At 41.1% G+C, this 15,750-nt stretch overlaps 1 protein-coding gene across 1 annotated transcript in view; it reads right to left on the bottom strand.

The window, feature by feature from the left end:
- Positions 1-12,522: 12,522 nt before the first annotated feature.
- Positions 12,523-15,750, bottom strand: part of LOC129324666 (centromere protein J-like) — a 41,369-nt gene continuing 38,141 nt past the window's right edge. The window contains exons 16-17 of the mRNA XM_054972024.1: positions 14,576-14,696; positions 12,523-13,607 (exon numbers count right to left, since the gene is read on the bottom strand). Of these exons, the coding sequence (XP_054827999.1) occupies positions 13,418-13,607; positions 14,576-14,696 (311 nt within the window). The 3' untranslated portion in view covers positions 12,523-13,417. The remainder of the gene's footprint in view (positions 13,608-14,575; positions 14,697-15,750) is intronic.

Below are 15,750 nucleotides of genomic sequence, written 5' to 3'. Positions count from 1 at the left end.
GGGAACTCAGCCTGCCTTTGGACACTGGGGGGCGCTGCATGTCTCTTTTGAATGTAATGTATAAGTCTAGCAATCTGCCACTCTCTTGTCTAAGGTGGGAACGCCTACTGACTCCTCCTCTCTTGCCTCTGTGCTTCTTGGGAGATTTCACACCTTCCCTCATGCTCTTCCAAGAGAAAGATGTAAAGCCACCATGCTCCTCATGGAGCCCTTCTCTTTGTCCACAAACCCTGCACCTACAGCCTCGCTGCCTATATTTTCAGGCCGTGGTATTAGCTTAGTGAATGTAACTCTATAGATAGGTTCTTTCCCTTGATATTACCAGAAGATATTGCTATGGAGAAATCTGCTACAATAAACTGTAAGTTCTATCTTTCTATGAATTTTGTCTGAGGATTAATTAATGCACGTTTGTGAGGGTTTAAACGCTTCTGACTAAATTACTCTGCTATATGTTACTCTGCTAAGTTACTAAACTAAAATATATAAAATACCATAAATCTCTAACAGGGTTAATGGTAGCCCAGTCTTGAATAAGTTCCTCAGGGCCAAAGAAAAGCCCATAGCTGAATCTAGAAGTAAAGAGTTTCAAACTGCAAAGTTTTTTCCTTGACTGCTGGTCTAACAGCCAGGCAGAACAAAAGGACTCAATTAGCACGCGAATGCCCTCACAGGCAACCTCACGAGGAACAAAGAAAGAAATTAGGTGAAAAGTCTAACAGCTTTTTCCCTACCCTCAAGCGTGCACAGAAAAAGCAGAGAAACCTCCTTTTTAAAACGTTTTGGGTAACTTGAGCCAGGAAACTAAAAGTTAAAGACGGAAAAGTAAAGTTTTCTAGAGAAGTACTTTGAGATTTCTTGAAAATGTCAGACCAGTTACTACAAATTGATTTATTCAGACAGCTATTTTCGAATAAAATGGAAGATAATGGAGATGTGAATGCTCATATTGAATCTTTGTTGAATCAAATAGATAAACTAGCTACTGTTGGTCAGATTCTAGATGAAGATTTGAAAATTGCTCTGGTTTTAAGCTCACTACCAAAGAGTTACTCCAGTTTCACCAGTTCTGTTACTACACAAGGTGTTACTCTGGAGGAAGTGTTAGCTAAGATAAGATCAGAGTACAACAAGCAAAGATCTTATCAGGAGAAAAGGAAATGCAAGACTGACTCAAATTACATGGTCAGAGAGGCCAGACCCAGAGGGGCAGGACCTAGGCAAATTGATTACAGGCAAAGAGCCGATCCTAGAGAAAGGCAGACTCCTCCCTTCTGCCACAAATGCAATAAGCCCAGTCACCTCCAGAGGGAGTGTTTTAGCAACAGGAGCTACAGCCACAAGGGCAGAAAGAACTATGCTGCTGCAAGCAGGAACCAACAGGCAGAGAGAAACAGAGAAGATTTTTCAAAAGCAAGAGCTAGTAATTTTAGAGGTTTTCCTCAAACAAGGGCTGATAGTAATTATCATGTGTCTCATATTGCTCGAATAAATGATAGCCCACAGTGCCCTTGGGTCCTCGATAGTGGCGCCTCAGCGCATATGGTTTCAGATATTAATCTGTTTTATGAATTAGATACCAGTGCATCTAAGAACGTTATGATGGCTAACGGGACAAATGTGAAAATTGCTGGGAAAGGCTCTATTATGCTTCATAGCAATAATGATTTCTCTAAAAAGATAATTAAAGTAGAAGAAGTTTTATACATTCCTGATTTAAAGGCAAACCTACTAAGCGTACCTGTACTATCACAAAAAGGATTTTCTATACACTTTGAGAATAACAAATGTACAGTTTCTCGCGAAGGAGAGATATATTCCACAGGTAGTCTCAGAAATGGAGTCTTTGAACTGGACTGCCAAGGAGAAAAGGCCTACAAGGCAACAACAGCTACCACAAAAGGAGAACCAATTGAACTTTGGCATAGAAGATTTGCACATCGCGATATGCAAGCCATAAAGGAGCTGCAGTCTAAGGACTTGGTAACAGGTATTAATATAAGTGCATGTGGCAATGATGATGAATTATGTGTTTGTTGTATAAAGGGAAAGGCAACTCGACCTTCAGTTCCCAAACAAAGCCAAAGGTGCTCAAGGCAACCACTTGAACTAATCCGTACTGATTTATGTGGTCCTATTAAACCAGCATCAACAGGAAATAACCTTTATATATTGTCTTTCATTGATGACTTCTCGAGATATACAGTGTGCTATTTGCTGAAAGAAAAATCGCAGACTGAGCAGAAACTGCGTGATTATGTTTCCATGGTGTCTAACAAGTTCAACAGGAAACCTCAAGCCTTTCAAAGCGACAATGGCGGTGAGTACGTTTCCCATGCCACACAGAGATTTCTCAGGGAAAATGGAATCCAACATAGATTCACTGTTCCCTATAACCCCGAACAGAATGGGGTCGCCGAGCGCAAAAATCGTTCTATCATGAATATGGTCAGATGTATGTTAATAGATTCAGGACTTCCCTACAGACACTGGGGAGAAGCGGCCATGACTGCAATCTACTTACAAAACAGATTGCCCACTAAAGCTACAAACAAAACTCCTTATGAGTTATGGCATAATAGGAAGCCAAGCATAGAACATCTTAGAGTATTTGGATGCAAAGCATATGCGCATATACCAGAGGAAAAGAGATCTAAACTAGAACCCAGAGCCTTAGAAGGCATCTTTGTAGGATATGCTCCAGGATGTAAGGGATATAGGATTTTTAACCCAGAAACTAACAGTGTTACTACAAGCAGAGTTGTGCAATTTGATGAGCGACATAGGAGCAACCAGAATGCTGCTACACGTGACCCTTCAGAGGGAGAGAATGATGACAGCCAGCTGCTGCTGTATCGGCCAGATGACATCGCTACGCAAATGCGACCAGATATCCAACCCGGTGATGAGGCAATGGGTGCAGCCACTGAGCAGATGCAACCAGAAGCCCGACCAGGTGAGAGAATAAAGGTGGAAATTCCCAGGCCAGTAGATGTGCCTGAGGAGCCAGAGCCCGCTGCGGAGGCAGAGGTGACTCAGGACCTTAGGCGCTCTCAGCGCGTCAACAGAGGAGTTCCAGCCGAGAGACTGACCTACCTTGCAAGGTCGTCGCCACCACAAGAACCAACTTCATGGGCCGAAGTTCAACAAATGCCTGAACCAGAAGCAAAGAAATGGAAGGAAGCAGCACAAGAAGAAATAGATGCTCTGCACAAGAATAAAACATGGACTCTCACAAAACTACCTAAGGGTAAGAATGTTATTGGATGTAAATGGGTTTTTAAAGCTAAGAAAAATGAGAATGGTGCAGTTGAGAGATACAAAGCTAGATTAGTAGCCAAAGGATATTCTCAGATTTATGGAACTGATTATGATCAAACTTTTGCACCAGTTGTAAAATATTCCACAATCAGGATGCTTTTAAGCATAGCAGCTTCTAGAAACATGCAAACAGAACACCTGGATATAAAGACTGCATTTTTACATGGCGAAATTGAGGAAGAATTATATATGAGTCAACCTCCAGGGTTCATAGATGAACAGAATAAACACTTAGTATGCAAACTTCAGAAAGGACTTTATGGTCTTAAGCAAGCTGCCAAATCTTGGAATGATGAACTGACCAAAATGTTACTTGATCTAGATTTTAAACGAGGCAAAGCTGACCTCTGTCTTTACAGTAGATACAAGAATGAGAGATGGACTTTTATTTTGTCTTATGTTGATGATCTTATCCTTTGTTATGAAAATTCAAGTGATTGTGCTGAAATTATATCTCATCTAAACAAGGAAGTTGAAGTGAAACGCTTGGGCAATGCTAATTTTTATTTGGGGATCCAGATCGAGAGAGAACCAGATGGCAGTTACCTTCTCAGCCAAAGACAAAAGATACTAGAACTACTGGAAAGTTTTGGACTAGAAAATGCCAATCCAATGCCTACACCAATGGAAGTAGGTTTTCTGAAAGAAAAGGAACCAAATGAGCCTCTACCAGAGAACAACGGGTACAGAACTGCCATAGGCAAACTTCTTTACCTAGCAATGACAACAAGACCTGACATTGCAACAGCTGTAGGTATTCTATCCAGGAGGGTAAGTAAACCCACTGTGAATGATTGGACCGGAGTAAAAAGAGTAATGAGATATTTAAAGGGTACTGCAGATTCTAAACTAAGGCTGCCAGCTAGTAAAAATCCCACACTATTGGGATATGCTGATGCAGATTGGGCTAAAGATAATTCAGATTGGAAATCCACTACTGGTTATGTGTTTTTCTATGGGAATGGACCTGTAACTTGGGCCAGTCGTAAACAAGAAATTGTGGCCCTTTCATCCACTGAAGCAGAACTTGTGTCAGCTTCAGAAGCATGCAAAGATTTACAAATGCTTTTAATGTTACTTAAAGATTTTGGCATTACAGAACCTTTACCAGTTAACATGCTAGAAGATAACCAGAGTTGTATAGCCCTTTCTCTTTTAGAAGGAAATACTCCGCGCACAAGACATATTGGGACACGACAGCAGTTCGTGAAGGAACTTCAAGCACAAGGAATTGTGAAGCTGCACTACTGTCCCACTGAAGAAATGACAGCGGACATCTTTACCAAGCCGCTGCCCAGAGACAAGTACCAAGGTCTACGAAGTGACCTGAACGTTGTGAATGCTGACGACACTCTGAGTCGAGAGGGAGTGTTGGAATAGGCGACTCAGCCTGCCTTTGGACACTGGGGGGCGCTGCATGTCTCTTTTGAATGTAATGTATAAGTCTAGCAATCTGCCACTCTCTTGTCTAAGGTGGGAACGCCTACTGACTCCTCCTCTCTTGCCTCTGTGCTTCTTGGGAGATTTCACACCTTCCCTCATGCTCTTCCAAGAGAAAGATGTAAAGCCACCATGCTCCTCATGGAGCCCTTCTCTTTGTCCACAAACCCTGCACCTACAGCCTCGCTGCCTATATTTTCAGGCCGTGGTATTAGCTTAGTGAATGTAACTCTATAGATAGGTTCTTTCCCTTGATATTACCAGAAGATATTGCTATGGAGAAATCTGCTACAATAAACTGTAAGTTCTATCTTTCTATGAATTTTGTCTGAGGATTAATTAATGCACGTTTGTGAGGGTTTAAACGCTTCTGACTAAATTACTCTGCTATATGTTACTCTGCTAAGTTACTAAACTAAAATATATAAAATACCATAAATCTCTAACAATATTCAATACGTGTTTTTTCAATTTGCAGTTAAAGTGACTGCAATTTACATGTTTCTTCAATTTGCAGTTAAAGTGACTGCTATGAAACTGTAAAAAACAGCAGTAAGTAAACTGTTTCCCTAGTCTGGTTTAACAATTGATTGCAAACATGAGGTATTAAATGACCCTTTCCTCTAGTTCCCAGTTTGTACATTCAAGAAAGCGACAGCTTACTGATAAAGGCTGTCTCCTCACAGGATACTCATGGAAGGTTGCTGGCTTCCTCACATGATTTTTGACATAATCCGTTTACAAAATGCCACAAATCACGTTTGTGAGGTTTTGTAAATGGATGGTGTCAAAAATCGCACGAGGAAGCTGGCAACCTTCCATAAGTATCGCACTATTTTTAAACCATGGGGAAACGGCCATGGAAAGTATTTCTGAAATACAAAAAGAATAAACTATTCAATAACATTAATACAATATCCAACAATTAATTTTACAGAGGAGTATTTTACAATATCAAAAACAAGCATACGTACTAAACTTTATGACATTGTGCCACTTAATCTCTCAGCAAATGCCTTCATCTCCTCTGAAGTTGGGTGTAGCTAGTTGCACCACTCTACATAGAGATGTTAAAATCCCCACCAACCTCCATAGAAGCTGGTCATCAACATCCATAGAATAATTTTCAACATCAATAATAAGTTTCAAAAATACATTTATTTGTACAAACACTTTCTGATTTTCACAAACCCTCTTGATTTTCACAAACTGTTTTGTTGATGGGCTTAACATTCAGCATCCCACTATTAAATTTACAAGTACATCCCACAGGTACCATATCAATTTCTTAGATACCACAGTATCTGTGGATGAAAACAATAAGTTATTTATTAGGACATACAATAGACTGATGAAAATTCTTACTTACATTTCCGTTCTTTTCATCCCTGTCATTTTCACCATAACATTCCTTATGGCCAATTTTTAAGGCTCAAATGCAATTCCACTTTAAATAAAGATTATTTGGTTGATAGTGAGAAACTGGCACAATAATTTATGAACAGAGAATACCCGAGAGAAATGGTGGAAAGAGCTAGGTATAGGGCTAGTAGAATGGACTGCTCAGTCAGGTGACTCTAAAAATCTAACCCAGCTGTATATTTGATGTGAACTTTGTCAGTAAATGGTATTTATTTTGGATTATATATGACTAGCTGCATTGATTGGGTGAACAGTGGATTATACAGGCTTCTATGAGTTACTGATAGAATTGTTACTAGACACTTAAATGATGACTATTTACCCTATGTATGGTTTGTAAATTTTCCTACTACACGGTGGTAGATTTTGTTAGTACTGGGGGAGGAGGCTGTTACGCTCATTCTGTCATCTAAGGAGGTTAAGTGTCCTGTCTCATTTTTTTCCAGTTATTTATGTCCATCAAATACAGTTTTGGAGCAAAGACATCACTACTGTGATGCTCCAAGTGAATTTTGAATGTAGCCTTATAAATTGTACACTCTTGAGTAGGCTCATTCCTCAAACTCTAGAGAAACACAAATCTCATGAGGAAAATGAGGTGTCCTCCACTAATAATGGTAAAAAGACTAACATTCATTTAGCCTGTTTTAATGGCAAACTTAAACATGTGTTATTCACTGAACAATAATATATGTATTTTACAGATGTCACATCAATATACATATGATATTTAGAAATTAAGTTTGTTTGCCAACAGTTGAATTACAACAGACAAAAGACACATCAGTGTTACCAACCATTTGTTTAATTGGGAAGCACCTCATGTGTAGCTACTCATGTATTACACACACACTTCCATTCGGTGACTTGGAAGTAGGACTACAGTCACTTTCTACCGGTAAGTCACAGTATGTTATAGAAGTCAGTGACAACTTTGATTTGATTTGAAACCTCAAGTTTCTTTTATGTTTTCTTCACACTCAGGACAAAACTATAGTCATTTTCTCCCTGACCATTTAAACAAAATTCAATGGACACATTGCTGTTGAATTGATACCTGGTTTTGTGTCAACTGCATATAAATAGTATGAAAAATAACATAGAAATGGTTTGTAATGTACAATTGGCATATAAATGGTACGAAATAATATACAATAGTAAAAATGATGTTAAAAGCTGTAGGAGAAATGAACCAAAAAAATGAGAATTTAAGAAAATACATGGTATGAACATGTTCATAGTGTAGAAATGTTTGAACAATTGCCATGATTTCAAATCGCATCTTCCAAAAAAGACTGCTGTACCTACAGGAAAATACAACTGACATAAATCAGTCTATTTACATTAGAAACAAAGAGCTGGAGGGTACCCAAAGGGTCATCTAGTCCAGCCCCTGCACAACGCAGGAAATTCACAGCTATCTCCCCCACCCCACCACCACCGTTCTGTGACTCCTCCTCTATGCCTAGAGAATGACAAAAAACCTTCAGGATCCCTTGCCAATCTGGCCTAGAGGAAAATTACTTCCTGACCCAAGAGTGGCGATTGGCATTACCCTGGCCATATAAGAAAGGGCCACAAGAGCCAAGCACTGGCTTATCCCTTCATGCACGCCCTCTCCTGATACGTGTACACTCATATTAAGTCAGAGAATCATCATAACTGTCAGATGACCATCTAGCCTCTTCTTAGCCTCCGGCCGAGGAATTTTAAAGGGAGATTAGAGAGACTTCTGAATGGCAACTGATAACAAAAGACTATGTATCCACCTGACCTGAATCAAGACAAAGGCTTCCTCTCTCATTACCAATGCTAATGTCTCCACATCCCTTACCCCTCTGTATACCCCACCCTGTTCAATCACACCTGCCTTTGTCATTCACCAGCTATTATTAGAGCTGGAAGGGACCCAAAGGGTCATCTAGTCCAGCCCCCTGCACAACACGGCTTCTGTAATCACTCCACTCTCTAAGACATAAGAACAGATGGACTCACATTCTAGCTGTATCTGAAGAAGTGAGCTGTGACTCACGAAAGCTCATACTCTACCACTAATTTTGTTAGTCTACTGGACTCTTGCTCTTTTCTACTGCTACAGACAGACTAACATGGCTACCCATCTTGATCTAGCTGCTTCTTAAATACCTCCAAGGAAGGAGAGCCCACCACCTCCCAAGGAAGCTTGTTCCACTGAGGAACCACTTTGTCAGGAAGTTCTTTCTAATGTTTAGCTGAAAACTTTTTTGCTTTAATTTTAACCCGTTGTTTCTGGTCTAACCTGCTGGGACAACAGAAAACTCTGCTCCATCCTCTATACGAAAACCAAATACTTGAAGAGGGCTATCATATCACCTCTCAATCACCTCCTCTCCAGACTAAACATACTCAGTTCCTTCAACCTTTCCTCATAAGTCTTGGTTTTCAGACCCCTCACCATCTTTGTTGCCCTCCTTTGGACATGTTCCAGCTTGTCAAAATCCTTCTTAAAGTGTGGTGTGCAAAACTGAACACAGTACTCCAAGTGAGGTCTAACTAGAGCAGAATAGAGTGATGTCATCACTTCGCATGATCTGGCCACTATGGTTCTGTTGACACAGCCTAAAATCACATTTGTCTTTTTAGCTACAGCATCACTTTGCTGACTTGTGTTCAGTGTATGATCTACTAGACCCCTAGATCCTTTTCACATGTACTACTGCCAAGACAAGTCTTCCCCATCCTGTATGTGTGCTTTTGATTTTTCCTATCTAAATGCAGAACTTTACCTTTATTTCTTTTGAAATTCATGTTGTTAGTTTTAGCCCAGTTTTCCAGCCTGTCAAGAAAGACCACCTTGAATCTTGCTTCTATCTTCTACTGTGTTTGCAGCCCCTCCCAATTTAGTATCATTAATGCACTTAAATTAGTTAATGTAGATACACGTGATTATATTTGAATATAAAGTCTAGTCTGTTACAAGTGCTAAACTAACATTTTTCATTTGCAACATATGTATTCTATTTCAGCTTCTCTATTACAAGAATGAAAACAGAAGACTGAATAGCCTGAGCAGGACCAGATCACAGAAGAGAGCACTGGCTTGTTGCACCCCATCCCCTTGTCTTGTGCTAACGAGGCCAAGGAGGCTCAGATCTACCCAGGATTGTAGTACAGACCTTGCATAGATCTGAAATTGAATATCTCATACCCTTTTCTTTTGGTCATGGCACTAACTGGGGAGAAGGTACTTGGGCTTATAGGGTAATTGAGAACAATTGCTGCCGCCATCCCTCCTCCCAAATTAACAATTTTGATTTTATAACAACACTCCTGGTCAAAGCTGGAAAAAATATTTCAAATACTTAGGCACCAGACTCAAATTTTTAAAAGTCAGTAGAAGATTTTTAGGCACCAATAAACATGCAACTCTGTAAAGTTTTTTTACTATTATTATTCCTAAATGCTAATATCAAATTTCTTAGCATCTGGACTGACAGCACACCTGGCATTTTTTCCTAGGACCTTCATATTAGCCAGGATCCAAAGAGCAACATTAGTTATGCCCAAGGCTTGGGCACACTCAGTAAGAGGGGCTTTTTGGTACATTTCTTCTCCTTGGTTCCAGCTGTCAGGCACTGGAGGTAGAACACAGGATATTTACTATTTTAAAACTCATTAGGTATGCCACTGCCCAAAGCTGTACCAAAATTAGAAGCCAAGCATATGAACAGCCCTGCTGGATTACAGCACATGTCTATCTAATCCAGTATTCTAGTACCAACAGTGGCTGACCAGATGCCTGCAAGACATGATGGACATGAGGGCTATTAAGTGTTGCCACCCCCACCCCCAGCTCTACTATGTAGCATTCAGAAATATATTATTTCTGAATGTGGATGTGCTATACGGCTAACTGCCAATGGCAGACCTATAAAACTATCCTTATCCCACCCCACCCTTTTCTGTGCCAAATCATATATTCTACACAAACACACAGCAGCTGCTCAGAGTTCAGAATGCATGTTTGCTCTTATAAATATGCATTTGGAACCTGGCAGGGAGAAAAGACGCTGGGGGCTTGTGATTTAGAGAGCAGAGAAACAGCAGGCAGAAAAACGGCACAAACGCACACTGCCTGTCTACACTCCGAATTACCTCATCCTGCTTTTCTTTTTGAAAAAAAAACTGTTCGGGATCTCTTGTACACACTTCTGTGCAATAGATGTTATCAACCTTAGGGAACAGCAGGATTTAAGTCCAGTGGCACTTAAGAAACCAACACAACTTTCTAAGTGTAAACTTTTGAGAATCAGAGTTCCCTTCTTCAGGAATGGAATGGAGATCCCTGAGCCTTTATATCCCAGCCAAAGGGAGGATGTAAAAGTACAATGCAGCTTGAATAGATGGGAAGGGTGTAGCAGAAGAAGTCATGATATAAAGGTATATTGCAACTTGAGTAGAGCAGAAATTAGCATCTGTAGTGAGATAAGAATCCTAAGTCTCTGTTCAGCCCTAGGGGATCCATTGTTATGCATTTGTGAATAAACTCCATTTTAGCAAGCTCATGTTGTAATTTCCCCCTGAAGTTTCTCTGTTTGAGGACTGCCACTTTTAGGTCAGCAATGGAACATCCTGGAAGATTAAAATGTTTTCCCACTGTTTTTTGAGTATTGTGATTTCTAATGCCCCCATATTCATTCTGACAGCATGATCACTGGACCTATCAGCACCAGTTATACCATTCCACATTCATTCACTTGTCCGTCCTTCCAATGTATGCTATCAAGTATCAGCAATATCTTTCTACTCTCTACATTGGAAAAACAGGTCAGTCCCTACACAAAATAATAAATGGACATAAATCTGACATTAGAGGCAGCTTTAGATCAAGCATCCAAGAAACAAAACAAAGAGTAAGATGTAGCAAACTTTATATAAGAAATGGCCAAAAGAGGAAGATGAGGACTGCTGAGAAGTTCCTGTTCCTATGGAGACAGGAGAATATTGGAAAATAAGTGAGAATTAGGAAGGAGTCAGTTGGGAAGACACCGCAGATAAGAGGGAACCTCTTGAAGGAGCTGTGAAAGGACTAAAAAAGGCATCAAGCACAACACCATAGCCTGGACTGTGCAGCCAAGAACTAGAACCCTGTGAACAGACTAAACCAGAATGGGGGGTGGGGATAGAATTTCTTTTTCTGAATTTTCTTTTTTAGATATAGCCAATTGCAATTGGTTCCTCTTATTCTTTTTTCTCTTTCAAAAGAAAAAATCTTTTTGATTTCTCATTAATTTATCTTTTTTAAGGTTTTTTCACCATGTGATAGCATAGTTTCTGTTTATACTACACGATGGTGCTCTATGAGCCCTTTTATAAATTCAGCCCTTTAACCTACATTACAGGATTGTTTTGAGGATGAAAATGGAAACAATGTGGTGTAGTGTTTAGGAAGTCAAACTAGGTTGACTCTCACCTTTACCATGGAATCTTCCTTGGTGACCTTGGGCCACTCACATTCTCAGCCTAACAGACCTCACAGGGTAGTTGTACAGATAAAATGGAGAAGAGATCAATATAAACTACTCAGGGGGAAGGCAACAGGGAGAAGGAAGATGGAAAATATCTCATCCTTTACGTAACTGGGGGAGGGGAGTTAAGAACTTCCATAACTTATCAGAGACAGCATGATATTGTGATTAGAATACATGAAATCGAGATTTAATAGAATCTTTTAAAGAAAGAGGAATTGATTCAAAGCTGACACAGTTTCTAAAAAGGAACAGACATGTATTGCTGGATTTCAAGGGAAAATTCAGCAAAGAGGAATTAAGAGAATATCACCTTAACAATCCTAGCCAGACTGAACAAGGCTGACTAGCAGCATGTGAGCATTTGAGGACAGACAGACTGGGCAAAGACAGGGCCAAATCGAGGGGGTGGGGGTGGGTAGTCTGCCCCCAGCACCACCAAAGAGGGGGCACTGGGCACAGCTGCCAGCTGCTGGGAGCACGCCGATGGCAGCGCGGGCGGATGAACAGCCGCCTGTGCCATTCGCTTGCCCAGCAGGACAAAGGGAGCGCTTGGCAAGCTGGCCATCCCCTCAGCCGGGCATGCAAATGGCACGGAGAGCTGGGAGGCCGCCCGCGCCACTCGTCTGCCCCGCTGAGGGGGCGGCCAGCTTGCCGCGTGCTCCCTGTCCTGCGGGGCAAGCAAATGGTGCAGGCGGTCTCCCAGCCCTCCGTACCATTTGCCTGCCCGGCTGAGGAGGCAGCCAGCTTGCCACGCGCTCCCTGTCCTGCTGGGCAAGCGAGTGGCACAGAGGGCTGGGAGGCCACCCACACCATTCACATACCCCACAGGACAGGGAGTGTTGGGAAAGCTGGCCACCCCCTCAGCAGGGCAGGCGAGTGGTGCAGGCGGCCTCCCAGCCGCTGATGCTGCCGCTGCTCCGCTGGCGGCACGCCCACCCCACGTGATGACGTCTCAAAGTGACATCATCACGCGGCGCCGGGAGTGCGTGCACATTGTGCGCGTGTGAGCTGGGAACACTAGATCCGGCACTGGTCAAAGACAAGTGTGAGAAGAGCCAAGTAGAACTGAAGGGGGATTAAGATAAATCAATCCCCCTCTGAAGGTGTGTGGGAGTCCAGATTTTGAGATAGTTTCAGGTGAGTAGCAATGTTGCTCTACAGTTGAAGAGCAACACCTGTCTTTAAGGTGCCAGATCTTGCTCTTAGATTTTGAGAGGAAGGCACTGTTTGAGTGTTACGTAAGTAAATAAATTGTAATATTGCATCAATAATTAGTTAAGATTTGTTCATCCAATGTTTTGCTAATTTCTTAAATATGTCTAAAAATAAAATTGCCCTCTGTCATTAAACGACAGTATACGTGCCCTAGGCTCTTGTATCCCATGCATACAGGGTTTGAATACGCACCCACAAAGCAGATAACTCCATGACTGTAAGAAAAATATTACAGTATAAATGAGTCTTGACTTCCTGCATCAACCTGTTCAGTCCACTTCCCTTCTATTCCATAAACAGAAAATTGTGTATTTATCACCAGTATTTCTGTGCATTGTCATACATCTAATTCATCATTTTGTTGCAGGGGGACAGAAAATCAGAGAAAGAAACAAGTATTTAAAACATAGTCTGTCATCCACAATGTAACAACAACACATATCAGAGAGGAACTGCTTTGAACTATGTAGACTTATACACAAAGAACACCTCTCAAAAGATGACACTGATCACTTTCGATCAAGTATGAGGCTCCCCTTCTCATCCTTGATTCGAACCCGTCCAGAAGAATACTTGGTTTTCTGATTGCCATTAGCATACACAGTCTTCACAGTGCCATCAGGATACTCCCTTCTCTTGAACTGTGCAGTGTGAATCTCCTTTTGTCCATTACTGAACAAGATGGTTTTAGCACCATTCCTGTAAAGCAATAAATAAACTATGAAGCCTCAAAGCACTCATGGCCATAGTTGACAGAGTTGCCAGCAGCAAGTACTTTACATGTAAGAACCATTGCATTAGAAATGGGCACTTGTTCATCCAACACACTGTCCTGTCTTTGACAGTGCCTAGATCCAAATGCTTGAAAAAGTACAGAATATAGCACAAAGTCCTTTGAACCTATAAGGTCAAGAGTAATTTATAATTTGAAGCAGGTATTCATCAGTGTTTTCACTGGGCCAATATATATTCCAAATCCTCACAATTTGTAACCAGTAATCCTGAGTTTTAGTTAGGACATACATTGATCGTTTAACACCCACTATCCCTCAACACCAATAAACACACGAACTCCTATATTGTACTGACAGAGACCACAAGGAACCAGCACTCTGTTTCCTGGCCCAGTCAGGATAGGCATGTAAGTGTCACTCTAGCATATATAAAAATCAAAAAGAGTCCAGTATCACCTTTAAGACTAACCAATTTTATTTTAGCATAAGCTTTCGAGAATCAAGTTCTCTTCATCAGATGCCTGATACAGAGACTGTATCAGAGACTGTATCAGGCATCTGATGAAGAGAACTTGATTCTCGAAAGCTTATGCTAAAATAAAATTGGTTAGTCTTAAAGGTGCTACTGGACTCTTTTTGATTTTGCTACCACAGACTAACACGGCTAACTTCTCTGCATCTAGCATATATATATTGCATTAACTGTGGAATTTTTTAGCTTTAAAAAAAGTCACATCATGTCTGAAAAACAAGGAGGAACAATACAGAAAACAGTGGATTGACCATAACAGACTCTCCATAAAAAAGAGTAGATGAATTGTGGCATTTCCAGGTTAGACAGCTAGAGTGGAACTAGTCATGGCCAGTGACTCACAGGGTACGTCAAAACCAACTCTTTCCCAATGCATGATTCATACTCTTTTCATTACTTACTTTTCTACTTTAACAACTGTGCCATCAGGGAAAACAGTTTCTTCAAGACCTCCATCATACAGTCGTTTAATAGTCTGATCAGAAAACACAATTTCTTTGGTACCATCAGGATGATGTTTTTCTGAAAAAAATTGTTCATGTCCTTAGAAATAAAGGTGGCCATACCTTTCCAGCATACACTCACCATGTGTATACACATAAGATATCTTTGTGATGATCTACACTCAGATTACAAACTATTTCCAACCTAGGATTAGAGATGGGCACGAACTGAAATACAAACCAAAGTTCGTCATGAACTGGGCCAGTTTGTGGTTCGCAAACTGGTGGTTCGTCAGAGCCCATTTCTGACAAACCACAACGAACTTTAGGCTGGTTCATTTTTTGTGTCATCACTTCAGACAGCCTGGCACCATCAATCAATTTCCTAGGCAACCGGAGAGGGGCTTTCTGCAAGAAAAGTGTTGCTGCTTTCAAAGGGCCTGCCGCTGTTTTCTGCTGAGAGGAGGGGCATCCTCCTCCCATCACCTGAGGTCCTTTTTGCACTGGAACTTATTTGTTCTGCATCCCATGTTTGCAGGAGTTTGCTTATTCCCTGCTGGCTTTAAAAGCCACAAAAGGGTTAAATGGCTGGTCTTTCCCTTCCTCCTTTGGGGTATGCACACGCTCTCTTTTTTTTCCAAAGGCAAGAAAGGGCTGTAACATTGTAACATTACAACATTGCAATGTTACTGCACATTCCTCCTGGCTTTAAAAGCCAAGAAAGGATTAAATGGCTCCTTCCCCCCCCCTCTCAGGCATGTTTCAGGCTTTGAAAAAGAGGGGGGAAACCCAAGCATTTTGCACAGTCCTTTGGAAACAAAGTTGCAGGGAAGCTGCTGCTTCATCCCCTCCCAGCTTCTCAGCTTCCCTGCTACTTTTTTTCCAAAGGGCTGTGCAAAATCTTGGTTTTTTCTCTCTTTTTCGAAGCCTGAAACATGCCTGGGAGGGAGGGGAAAGGAGCCATTTAATCCTTTTCTGGCTTTTAAAGTCAGGAGGAATGTGCAGTAACATTACAATGTTGCAATGTTACAACATTATGTTACAACCCTTTCTTGCTTTTGAAAAAAAACCCAGTGTGCATACCTCAAAGGAGGAAGGGAAAAACCAACCATTTCTTTCCTGGCTTTTAAAGC

The sequence above is a fragment of the Eublepharis macularius genome, chromosome 1 (assembly GCF_028583425.1).
Source record: "Eublepharis macularius isolate TG4126 chromosome 1, MPM_Emac_v1.0, whole genome shotgun sequence".
Classification (NCBI taxonomy): Eukaryota; Metazoa; Chordata; class Lepidosauria; order Squamata; family Eublepharidae; genus Eublepharis; species Eublepharis macularius.
This window is presented reverse-complemented; position numbering and strand designations above follow the sequence as displayed.